Source organism: Erpetoichthys calabaricus, chromosome 13 (genome assembly GCF_900747795.2).
Source record: "Erpetoichthys calabaricus chromosome 13, fErpCal1.3, whole genome shotgun sequence".
NCBI lineage: Eukaryota > Metazoa > Chordata > Cladistia > Polypteriformes > Polypteridae > Erpetoichthys > Erpetoichthys calabaricus.
This window is the reverse complement of record NC_041406.2, coordinates 35,729,700-35,742,368: the sequence shown is the minus strand read 5'-3', so window position 1 is coordinate 35,742,368 and position 12,669 is coordinate 35,729,700. Positions and strand designations below refer to the sequence as shown.

General features: G+C 34.8%; 1 protein-coding gene across 2 annotated transcripts in view; it reads left to right on the top strand.

Annotated features, from left to right (window-relative positions):
- The window catches only part of phf20l1 (PHD finger protein 20 like 1), a 72,404-nt gene extending 59,735 nt beyond the window's left edge, over window positions 1-12,669 (top strand). For both annotated transcript variants that reach the window (XM_028818126.2, XM_028818127.2), the window contains 4 exons: window positions 2,536-2,731; window positions 6,301-6,628; window positions 8,932-9,106; window positions 11,292-12,669. In XM_028818126.2, coding sequence (XP_028673959.1) covers window positions 2,536-2,731; window positions 6,301-6,628; window positions 8,932-9,106; window positions 11,292-11,434 — 842 coding nt within the window. In that variant the 3' untranslated portion in view covers window positions 11,435-12,669. The remainder of the gene's footprint in view (window positions 1-2,535; window positions 2,732-6,300; window positions 6,629-8,931; window positions 9,107-11,291) is intronic.

Sequence of the window (12,669 nt, the reverse complement as noted above, 5' to 3'; positions counted from 1 at the left end):
AGGAGAACTTTTTTCCCCAGTTTCCCATAATGCTTTGCAAGGCCAGCACAGCATCCCCTCTAGTAGTAACAGCCAACATTAGATGGGACCACCTCCAGGTACTTAGTTAGTAGTAGAACAAATAAATAAATCATGCAGTTTCTCAAAATGTCATTTTTATGAAACACATACAGCATATACAGCAATGAGTTATCTCTGCTTGTCGCCAAATGTGCAGGTTGATGTTCGAGTTCCCTGTCAGTATCAGCAGTCTGTAGAGCAGGGGTCTCCAACACGTCGTTTGCGAGCTACCGGTATCTCACAACCCCTTTCCAAGTAGCTCGCCAAAGGGTTAATGAATCCTACATAAATTCAAAACTTGATTAGTCAAATTAGGGGTGGCCGATCTTTCCAAAAAAATTATATCACGATCATTTTAACACAAAATCACGATCCACAATCTGAATTGCAATCTATCTTTTCAATGTGGCATACACTTAAGAGAATATCCGGACTCAAACTCATCAAGACCTAAGTAACTCTTTATTTTAAATATCAAACAAAGTTGAATTCAGTTGTTCTCTCGTTCGCTAACTAACTGGAATTAAGGTACCTGCCCCGAAGCTGGCGAGTGAGTGCGGAAGGCCTCTCCCCCCGGCCTGTTGCGTGGATCTCGGATTTACGCAAATAAATTGGTACCACAAGCAAACTATGATACATAGTGAAATAACAGAAGTTGCAAAATCAACCAGAATGTTCAAGCAAATTATAGAAAAAGCCTGATCTAAATCCGTTAAGTATCTCTCTTGTGAAAAGCGGACAGACATACAGACAGAGAGACATTGGATTTTATATATTATGTATTAGTTACCCTTCAAAGTAATGTGCAGTTAAAGTCTCAACAGCATTCTCAGCATTTCTGGAGCTTATTAGTGCCAGATAACTATAAGAATCTTCACCAAGCAGCTCTAAAAATGTCTGCTTTGTTTGGATCTACATACCTCTGTGAGTCTGCCTTTTCTGACATGTATGTCATGAAGTCAAAGTTCAGAGCAACACTAACAGATGAGCATTTAAATCACTCCATAAGAGTGAACCTAAGTGGCTACACTCCACCATACACCTCTCTTGTTGACTCCGTGCAGTGCCAGTCATCAGACTAACTAAAAAACACATCACACATGCAACTGGACATGTGAAGTGAAAGAGTGACATTGAAGAAAATGACAAATGAATATGTAATATCTGTGTATTTGTAATTGCATTGTTTTGTTTTGACAGCATTCATGTTTTAATTCAATAGTGTGAGATACACTAGAAAATGCATACAGACATACAAAATGCACTTGCAGGTGAACTAAATAGTTTTTGTGATGTTTTAATGCAAAGTGTGAGTTGTGGACACCAACATTTTGTAAATGTTCAGGCAAAACAAGCTTATTCAGTTTGTTTGGGTTGAAATAAGCTATGAGAATAAATGTTAGAAAACATGAGTAGCTCCAGGCCATTTTCATTTTGTAAAAGTAGCTCTTAAGGGAAAAAAAGTTGGAGACCCCTGCTGTAGAGTCCTAAGGACAACTTCAAAAAATAGAAGGAGCCAGCTGTTTCAATCATGACATGCCACTTTGAATTTTCTGCCTCTAAAAAACCTATGTATTTTGTCTGACTTTTGACTACAATTTCAGTATTTCCGCATTGTTTTGATGAAATATATGATTGTGTGTCTCTGACTGCTTTCTTCTTTGACCTCACTGAGGCACGATGGTGCAGTGGTTAACACTGCTGCTGCACAGCTGAGGTCATGTTTTTGGCCACAATAATCAGTCCAGTATATTAGCAGACATTTCCCTAGCCCTCCGGGAGACTTTAAAGATGATTGCACCATTATAATCCAGTCAAGAGTAGTTCAGTTAGTCCTTCCCCTTGTGATTAATAAAGCTGTCTATCTGTCTATCTATCTATCCCAGTGACGTTAATGCCTTTTGCTGAGTTCAGTGATATTTCTGAAGACTTCCATGATTTCTCCAAACTAGAGGCGAAGCGACCACTGTACAGTTTACTCATTACTAGTGTAAATTACCTGTTGCTAGAGGCTAACTGAGCCTACTGGAAAGTCTGTTCATTGACAGTTTACAGGTTCTTGTTTCAAGGCCAAAATTAATTAACTGCTTTTCCTTAGGGTAAGTTGACAGTTTGTGACACATTTCCCCATTAACATTAACACATTTTTTCTAATTTAATATTTAAGTAAAATGTTATTTGAGCAATACTTGCTTGAATTATTTATTAAGCAGAGTATATCCTTAATATAATTAATGGTTGTTAATCAATCAAAAGGGGGTTGACTGTCTATTGTAAAATGTGATCAAAAGTGGCATCCCAAAGTTTTTCCTTGAATTGTTAATTTCTTATTTCTTTACAATGTAGTAAATGTTAGCTATAAATAAGGCATTTGAATTCTGATTTTGAATTCAAACCAAATCTGTAGAAAGTGGTTTCTGAGCCATGGAAAATTAATGTTCAGGACTTTCATTTATTGTCTTAACTGCTTTCTAGGTCAACGATGGAGTGCAAAATACCGTCATGACAAAGACTGGTTAAGTAAAGGACATATGTACGGACTGTCTTTTCTCAAAGAAAATTATTCTCATCAAAATGCTAAAAAAATAGTTTCCACTCATCAACTCCTGGCTGATATTTATAGTGTTAAAAAGGTTCTTCATGGCCTACATCTAAAGATGGACATATTAAAGTAAGTTTGTTAACTTATACAAGGTGAGATAAAACCATATTAGATATCTGATTAAATACTTTGGGCTTGAATGCTTTTTTTGGTTAGTAAAGAGCTGCTGGGAAGGTTGTAAATATGTATTAAGTTATTTTAACTTGTAAACATGAATAAATAGTGAGGTTCAGTAAAAAAAGGCAAGTACTGTATAACCATAATGGTTTCAGTTTAAGCTCTGTTTTATATCTTTCTATTATGAAAAAAAAATCTTGGCAGGGAGACGAGACATGATCTTCTTGGAAGTCAATTTGACGTCCTGCGAGAGACACTTTAAGAGACAAGGCAGTGAGACAAAAGAACAGCTGCTGTACAGGCTTTTAAATGATTGACACACAGCGCAGCAAGCAGAACACGCACCTTGGCAGAAGCAGCACAAAGCCAGTAGCTGATCTGTCCTCTTCTCCTTAGTGTGCGTTCAGCTACCCCCCTTCACAACACGAGCGGAAGAGACACAAAGTGGCAGAGGAGCGTAGCACGTCTCCGGGTGGGTTGAGCGATGCGATCGAGACCTGATCATCTCAGAGAGAGACTTTGACGACATGTGAGACTAGACATTACAACCTTAGGAAGCAAAACCCGTGAGACGATGACTTTTGCACGTCACACCTTACTTACAAAAAATTTAAAACAAGTTCATGGACATCTAACCTAGCAGTTGTTGGAATGCTTTTGGAAGACAAACTTCATGTGCTCCCAGCTCTTAAAACAATGGGAAGCAGAACATGCAGCATGCCAGCAGCAGCTGTAGCACACCAGCAGATGATCTGAGCGCATCCCCTTAGCGTGCGTTCAGTCCTTAACCCCCCTGCCCCACTTTTCACAACGCTAGTGGCAGAGACGCGAAGTGACGACAAAAGGACAGCTGCTGTACAGGCTTTTAAATGATCAACGCAAAACACGACAAGCAGAACATGCAGCTCACCAGCAGCAGCAGCAAGACAGCAGCAGCAAGACAGCAGCAAAACCGACCGCATCTCGCAGCAGCAGCAAAACCGACCGCATCTCTTTAGCGTGTGTTCAGACACCGCTTTCGCAATGCGAGTAGCGTTATACGTCCCACGAGAAAGATTTAACCACACCCGGGGCAGGAAATAAAGGACAAATACTGTTTTTACAAAACTTTTAAAGTAAAAGTGAAAATAATGCATATGTAACAATTCCCATGAAAATAACAATCTCTTTAAATTGTTTATCTGGTAAACTAAACCCGGGGGTGGGCAAGCGAAGCCCCTTAGTAATGGTAAATAGTAATCCTGAGTATTTTGGATTTGGTCTTGTCTATATCAGTTAGTACTGTATACAGTACTATGTCAGAGTCAAAGGATAGCTAGCGAGACTGCAAAACTTTTGAAAATTATTTGTCTGGAAAGGGTTTTAGATCCCACATAAATTCTTCAAGAATACATTGGTCTATCACAATCCTCAAAGTATACTCTTCCTCATCTCATGTAAGGAGCACTAAAGGGTAAAAAGTTAGTTTTTAATTTGGTCATGTTTTTGCAAGAAAACTTTAAAGTTGCCTTCCTAGTTGTATCTGTAAAGATAAGAATAAAAGGTTCATAGAACCAACAGGTTATAAATTATACAAAAAAATCGAACACAATCCTATCATTGAAAATATTGTATAACTACTTGCAACAGTTTGAGAAATTTTTCAAATGGACATGTTCACAGTACTTTCAGTGACACTCCTTATCTCAAAATCTTTACTACATCTGATATTTTTGGTTAAAAGCCATATGGCATTGGAGAGTAATGAACACCTGGAGCAGTTTTTAATGTCTTTAAAGTGATTACTCTTCTTGATTTACTGAAAGCAAGCTTTTGTAATGAGTGTTTGTCATTAGATAACACGACTTCAGGTTTCTTCATTGTCTTCTTAAATGAGCTTATCCAGTCATCCAGCTTCAGCTTCAATGGTTTTGCCTGCATATCTGGAATTAAACACTTTGATTTGTTAGGCCACTACATCAAGCAGTGTAGCTGAAAGTGATACTTAACTGGATCCACCTGTTACAAAAGAGCAGTATGTGATCCCTGAATGCAATAAACAGCCTTGAGTTTATAAAGTTGATCATTAGGGCTGATTACATTTGCAATTAATATTGCAGTATAGTTTATTATCAATGTGAGTTCCTAGATAGATATGCATATATACTGTATGTATGTATGTATGTATATATAGTTAGCAGTTAGCACATGCACACATATCCAGGTATAAATCTATAATAAAGCAGGGCCAAACAAACTGGCCCCATCAGCAAGAAATAGGCTTGCAGTACTTGGCACACATTTTGAATATTACAAAAAGCAGTATTTTTACTAGATAAAGAAATACATTGAACATATTAAAATTGCTTAAAAGGTGAGGTTTATTATAATCATTTTAATAATAAATTACTGAGGAATGCTTTGCAGAATCTGGTGGGGGTTTATCTCCCACTGGTCCTCAATGCTGAAATACCACTGGATTTATTACAGAACATTTAACACAACCATTGTTTCTTTGTACAGATGTACATCTTTGTTATATTGCAAGCAATGAAAAGGGAAGCAATAATAATTTTAAAAAAGCTAGTACAAATTCAGTTTTAAGGGCTGTGTATTATGTTTCAGGAATTGTCATAATTTAGTCTTGATCAATTTTGGGAAGCAGTATTTCCTGTCAGAGTTAAATATTATTATGATTATCATATGTAATTAAATCCCAGAAGATACACAAAAATGTGTGCTATTTTTCACATGTGTGCAGGCATTTTCATTTTATGGTGCAATAAACAAAAAGAAATATTTTGTTCACATGCATTAAACAAAATTACTTTGAGAGACAAAGATTATTTCTTAAATCAATGAGCTGTTATGAATGCATGTTACCAAACACTGAAAATTCACAGAGTGAGTGCATTAAGTATTTCTATTTGAAACTAAGAATGGTTTGTATTGGTTTTATATTTATTTTTTTTAAATTCTGGAAGAGCATATATCATTATTGGTCAGCTTGCCCTTAGCAAAATGTAAAATGTACATTTCTCTGTTTCTTTTTAATAATGTTAAGACATGTGAATTCATAGAATACACCGATGGTAGCCCAATTAAGCCAAGCCTCTGGAGCAGCCTATATCTTTCATGCCTTGTATTTCTTATTTTGTGGTGATTGCATGAAAAAAAGGGGAAAAGTAATGTAAAAATTAACATTGTCTGTGTTCTAACATCGAACTGTGGTAGACTTGAGATGTACATTTTTGACTCTGTATTACCTGTCAGATTCAAGTATTAGCTATACCATTAGATGTTCCTGCTGGTTGGACCTTTTTTGTTGGAAGTTAAAAGCTATTAATTTTTTATTGCAATCTCTAAAAATTCTAATATTTAAAATGTATTAAAATGAACCATTTGTGCCTATATTGCCAATTATATTGGTTAAGATTGCTTAAATTCCTTCAGTGTACAGAAGAATGTATATGATATTTTTTCATTACTGTGGATTAATTAGTAAATTGTGGCTACATGTTAGTACATTTTTGTTTTTGCAGGAATAAACAGAATCCCAATTTGCACCTATGGGCACGCTCGTGGTCAAAATCTGATGAAGAACAACAAATAGGAATTTTTTCGGAATGCAAGCATCATCATGGAAAAATGACTGAAAATGTAGTTCATGGTTTCAATCAAAAGGTGGAAGAAACCTATATAATTAGTGAACATAGTTACCAGAAACCCTCTGGATTTGGACTGGATCACAGAGCAGCAAATGATTTTATGAGCTCTGATGGAGAAGATAATGTCAGGTTAGATGAAGATCAGGAATATGTAGTTGGATCTGTAAAACGTTCAATGCCGTTTGTGCCAAAAGAAATACAGGTATTATTTTTCTCTTTTTATGCCCAGTACCTTACATTTTCATGCCTGAAGACTTCGGACTGCTTTAAGCATAATTTTCGTATGAATAAACAAGACCACTTACCTATAGCTAGTGATTTTAATTGAGGGTTATTGAAGAATTTGTATTTCCCTTGACATTTTTCAAGAAACCAGTCTTTTCAGGTTAAAAATGAAAATTACTATAGCAAACACTACTATGTTGGTTTTGTTTTGTAATATTTCATGAATGATTCTAAAATATTAACTGTTTTAAAGCTTTAAAAAGTTTTATTCTTGTATCTCAAAAGTAAAACTTGAAATAATAAATAGCATAGAAAAAAATGCATAATTTGGCTAAGAATATAGGTGAGAGAAAAACAAGTTAACACTACTTAATTTTCTTAGATTGTAAAACAGAATGTAGCCTTTGTCTGTTAATAACTTTATTGTACTTGACTGTCCTAGCATGTTCAACATTTGGTTAAAGATTGTTATTTTTAGTTTCTGACATACCAGTTTATCAGCCTTCTTAAAACAAAAGAAACTGTGTACTTTTGTTTTAATCTGAAATTCTCCCATGATTTTAAACTAGGTTAAACGATTGTGCAATTAAAAGGGGTTCTTTTGAGACTAAGTGAGAATTGGGTCAATACCCTGAAAAAGTAGAAATTCTGGATGTTAATTTAGCAAATAAATAACACAGCAATTTATCTTTGTACAAAGGAGACAGTATCTTTGGTAGAATATTGACAGTGATGTGGCTTGGGTTACTGATGTTTGGTGCACCTATGTTTGCTTAGCACACTGATTGTTACTGATCATTTAAGAATGAATATAATTCAGTTTATGGCACTGTGATTCATTTGGGGATTTGTTAAGTTAATTTCAACCGAGCATAGTGATCTGTTCCCTTTTAAAATAGGTGTTTATTCAAAGTGCTTTGTAATATATTATTACTTGTAGAAAGCACAACCAGGCAGAACTAATTCTGTTGTTTTTTTCCAGTTGTGGAGTGTGTACTTTTCCACAACTGCTTTATAGTTTTGTTTTTTTTTTTTAAGCATATTTTGGTGTGATCTTTGTAGATAACTATGTTTCAATTAAGTGAGTGGTATTCTATATTTTGAAATCATATTCTTTTAAAATAATGCAAATACTGTAATCCTTGGGTAAATACCCAAAGAAAACAAAAATTCTTTTAGACTTTGAATTCACACAATTGCTATCTAAAATTCAGACAGAATGCTTTGTCAAAAAATACAATAAGTATATCTTTTATTCAATCATTGTAATTTATGCAAAGAGAAAAGTTGTAAATAAGATTAAAAATTCTTGAGAGTTGTGGACCATTTTATGAATGGCAGTAGCCATGAAGTGAAAGTCTTCCTATTAGCAGACTAAAGAAAATGTCATTTGTAGTTCTGTAACCATAGATGGGGGTTGCTCATTTAGCAAATAATAAATATTGTGTAAAATGATTATCAATATGTGGCAACCTTGTATTATGACTAAATTGACAAAATATTGATTGATAAGTGGCAACCTAACACCATCAAATACAGTGACTGTTTCTGCAAAGGAGTGTTAAAGTGCTTAAAGTAAAATCTTCAGATAAAGCAAAAGCAATATTTTGTTAGTTATTGAAAAATTCATGGGAACTCGAATTGTTTACAACCAGAAGAAAAAAAACTTGTTATTCTATACGAAGTATTGTTATTAAATTGCCTCTGCCGATTTCCGGAAATGAGAAGAAAATATTGTGCTTTTCAACTGCTTTGTGTAACAACATTTGTGTATGCACTGTTACGAACACATATTTCATTGCCTAATTTAAATTACTACCTTGGGTTGTTTTAATGACAAACTTAACTGTTTAAATGGACAAAAGTATTCAAGCACATCAGAATGATTATAAAAGAACAGTAGGGGGTATAGATTTATGTTTATAAGACTATGCTCCTGCTTCTTAATCCAAAATTGGAATTATTTTAAACCACATTTACCAATAAACCATACCGTCATCTGGCACCCAAGCATTAAACACAGGATTGTGGAAATGTTCAGTGTTTGTGCAAATGTGTGTAAGTTGGTTATTGAATTATTAGAATATATGAAATCAACTTATAAATTTAGTTAGCAATAGAAACTGTACATTTTTTATGTTTAATTTTTAAAGACACAAGAGCAAAAACAAATGTAGAAGGTCTAATTAAACAATGAAAATTCAGTAGAGAGAGGTAGTTTTGAATAGTAGCTGCTAACTGCAGAAAGTTCACACTAAAATTTATTCTTAATCTAATTAGGGAAAAAGTGAAGCCGTTGGCATGGGTTCTTTGGATGAAAGTTGTGCAGAGCAAGTAATATCTAAGGACCAGGCAGTGGCTCATCTGCAGTGGCAGTTAAATCTCCTGAATCACATTGAAGATGTTCAGAGTGAGGTTGCAAGCAGAATGGATCTCATTGAAAAAGAGCTTGATGGTAAGAATTTAATTTAAACAGAAAAAGGGTCACATAAGAGATTTACTTTTTGTTGAGACTACAACTAGCCATTTAATGTTTTATTGAAATATGCAGGATATAGTTTTTATGACATTTATTTTCATTTGTCTTACTGTGGTGATATGTACAATAAAAATACAGTAAATAAATTGCTGTTTGTTAAACTTAATAAATCTTACCTGTTATAGAGTAATTGTAAGTTCAATTCATGCCCTCGCTCCAAAACCCCTCTGTGATTACAGCTCAAGGCCAAATGATGTAGAAGATTATTGTGTTGATACTTGAAGACGGTATATTACTAATTTGTTAAACTAAATTCAAAGTTAGTGTGTTCATTTACATAAAGTGTTAATTGGACATCTCTAACACAATTTAGTGTATTCATAAGTATCAGGTAAGTCTGACAGATTTTAGGTTTTCCTTCAATGTGCTGCTTGCCCATTAATAGTTAAAAGATTTACTTTATTCACTTTGTTTTTGTTTCAGCTGGTTTTAGTTCAAGAATTGAGGTGAACTGTGCCAATATTTGTTTTTGTGGCTGGAATAACAAAACATAAAAAATAGGTTTTAAAAGAAATTGTATTATTTTTGAGCATTGTGGATCTTGTGAGACATGACACAGCAGATACCAATGTCCCTGCATGTTAGTAAAAACATGAATAAGTTTATTTCCATTATACATTGGGGGGAAATAAGTATTTGATCCCCTGCCGAATTTGTACATTTGCTCATGTACAAAGGAGTGAACAGTGTCTAATTTTTATAGTAGTTTCAATTTAATGGAGAGAGACAAAATATCAACCAAAAATCCAGCAAAAACACATTAAATAAAAGTTATAAATTGATTTGCATGTCATTGAGTGAATTATTGTAAGTATTTGATCCCCTACAACCCAGCCAGAATTCTGGCGCACACAATTGGCTATGTGCCCATGTGGCACACAGATTGCAATCAATCAATCACAGATACTCCTGATCTCAACTCGTTATGAGTATAAAGCACACCTGTCCACAGAATCAATTTCTTCCATTCCAACCTCTCCACCACAATGGGCAAGACCAAAGTCTTAAGTTTGCCAGTGAACATCCAGGCCTGTACATGTGCCTTCTTGAGTAGGGGTACCTTGTGGGTGGTGCAAGATTTCAATCTATTATGGTGTAGTGTGTTACCAATGGTGTTTTTGGTGACTGTGGCCCCAACTGCCTTCACATCATTAACAGGCTCCTCCCGTGTAGTTTTGGGCTGATCCCTCACCTTTCTCATGATCTTCTTCACCTCATGAGGCAAGATCTTGCATTCAGCTCCAGACCGAGGGTGATTGATGGTCATTTTATATTCCATTTCTGAGTAATTGCTTCAACAGTTGTCACCTTCTCACCAAGGTTCTTGCTGATGGCCTTGTAGCCCATTCTAGCCATGTGCAGGTCTACAGTCTTGTCCCTGATGTCCTTTGACAGCTCTGTGGTGTTGCCCATGGTGGTGGAGAGGTTCGAATGGAAGAAATTGATACTGTGGACAGGTGTGCTTTAGACACATAATGAGTTGAGATTAAGAGTGTCTGTGATTGATTTGATTGATTGATTGATTGTAATTGCCAATCTGCGGGAGCCAGAATTCTGGCCGTATTGTAGGGGATCAAATACTTATTTCACTCAATGACATGCAAATCAATTTATTACTTTTATGTAATGTGTTTTTTCTGGATTTTTGCTTGATATTCTGTCTCTCTCCATTAAATTAAAAACTGCCATAAAAATTAGAGACTATTCATTTCTTTGTAAGTGAGCAAACATACAAATTCAGCAGCAGATCACATTCTTATTTCCTCCACTGTGTATAGAGCCGCCTTCTGGCATGGAGGATGTGGAGTAAGTTTGATGGTTAGGCAGTAGTGTGGAGAACTGCAGCTTTACTGTTCCTTTCTCTTGTATATCTTCTCTCTTGCACTGTGCTGATGGCATGTCTCAGAGAATGAGTTATGCAGGAAAGTAAGCAGTTATTTATTTTAATGAATAGATCAGTGCTTTCCGTTCAGTTAAAGTTACTTGTTTTATGTGTGCAAGTATTCTTTTCTGCATGTTCTGCTTTTTCTTTTATTCATTTTTGACTTTTAATTTTATATATCTAGTTCTAATATATTATTATTTTTTTGCTTTGATGCAGTGCTGGAAAGCTGGCTGGATTTTACTGGAGAGCTGGAACCTCCAGAACCTTTGGCTAGGTTGCCCCAGCTGAAACGAAGAATTAAACAGCTTTTAACAGACCTTGGAAAAGTACAGCAAATGAGTACTCTTTGTTCAGTTTGACGTCCAAGTACTCCATTAAGTGGTACTGGAGCAAGTGGATTTCAACATCCTTTTAGTGCAATTGGAACCCTTTGTTTTTTTAACTTGGTGCTTTCAGTAAAAATACACACAAACTAAAATATTGCCTGTCTGATGTTCTTCAATGCACTGAATCCTGTAAGCACTTTTGAAGATGACATAAATTAACAGGAAATAAAGGTCCATGTCTACAAAGATTTATTTTATATCAGCTTGGATGAAAACGTGTTTTCCTTACTGTGGTACAATAAAATGGAACCCTTTTTTAATAAACAAAATGAAATTGTGCAGGAAAAAAACTGGTTGTTTAATGTTGCCAATGGAAGTAAAATGGATATCCAAGCTACAATAAAGCAAGGTTTATACCACCAGACTGGATCCACATATGGATTGATTCTAAATAAAATGCATTGGTAAATACCAGTGATAAAACCCCAGTGCTTTTAAAAACTGATGTGCTACAAGGTGACCTCATAATTAATATGAAAATGAAAATCCATAGGCATCATTTTTTCATTTTAAAAATCCAATTCTGTCAAAAAATACATTATTAGATGCAAAACAGGCATGTATATTTTATTGTGTGTTACAGCCTATCCTTGAAATAGAAATAAGTGCAGGCATCTAACCATGTAAGCTTGCATGTTGACAACCATAACAACAACAGTATGAAAAATGAGTTGTGTGATTCAAAAGAAAAATCAGTGGTTTAAAAAAAAGTATTAGCTAATTTAATTGTAGTTTTATTTTTTTAAGTAATGTCAATGTATGCTGATTCTGCAACTTGACTCAAAAACATTTTGGTATAACACTTGTGTGTTCTAATGGGCATGCTATTTTGTGCCAAGTTTAAAGAACATAGATATGCAGTCCTAATTGTGTATCATGGGTTGGAGAGAATTTTGCAAAAGTTTATCATAAAATGGCTCTGAGAAAGCAATGCTATAAAGTGACTTTTTAAACATACCAGTTTTAAGATGTAATCATCCTCTGCACCTATTTTGAAATAATGTTTTTTGCTGTCAGATGGCCTCCAATGTTAGCAGTGAAAACTTATTATAATTTTATTTGGAACTGCTTTACTAACTTATTTTAAATATGGTGCTTATTAAGTCTCATAGGAAGCAACATGCAAATATTGGTGAACAAATAGCAAAAATCTTTAAAAAAAAAAAAAAAAAACACATATTGAACATAATGTATGTACAGTTTTTTGT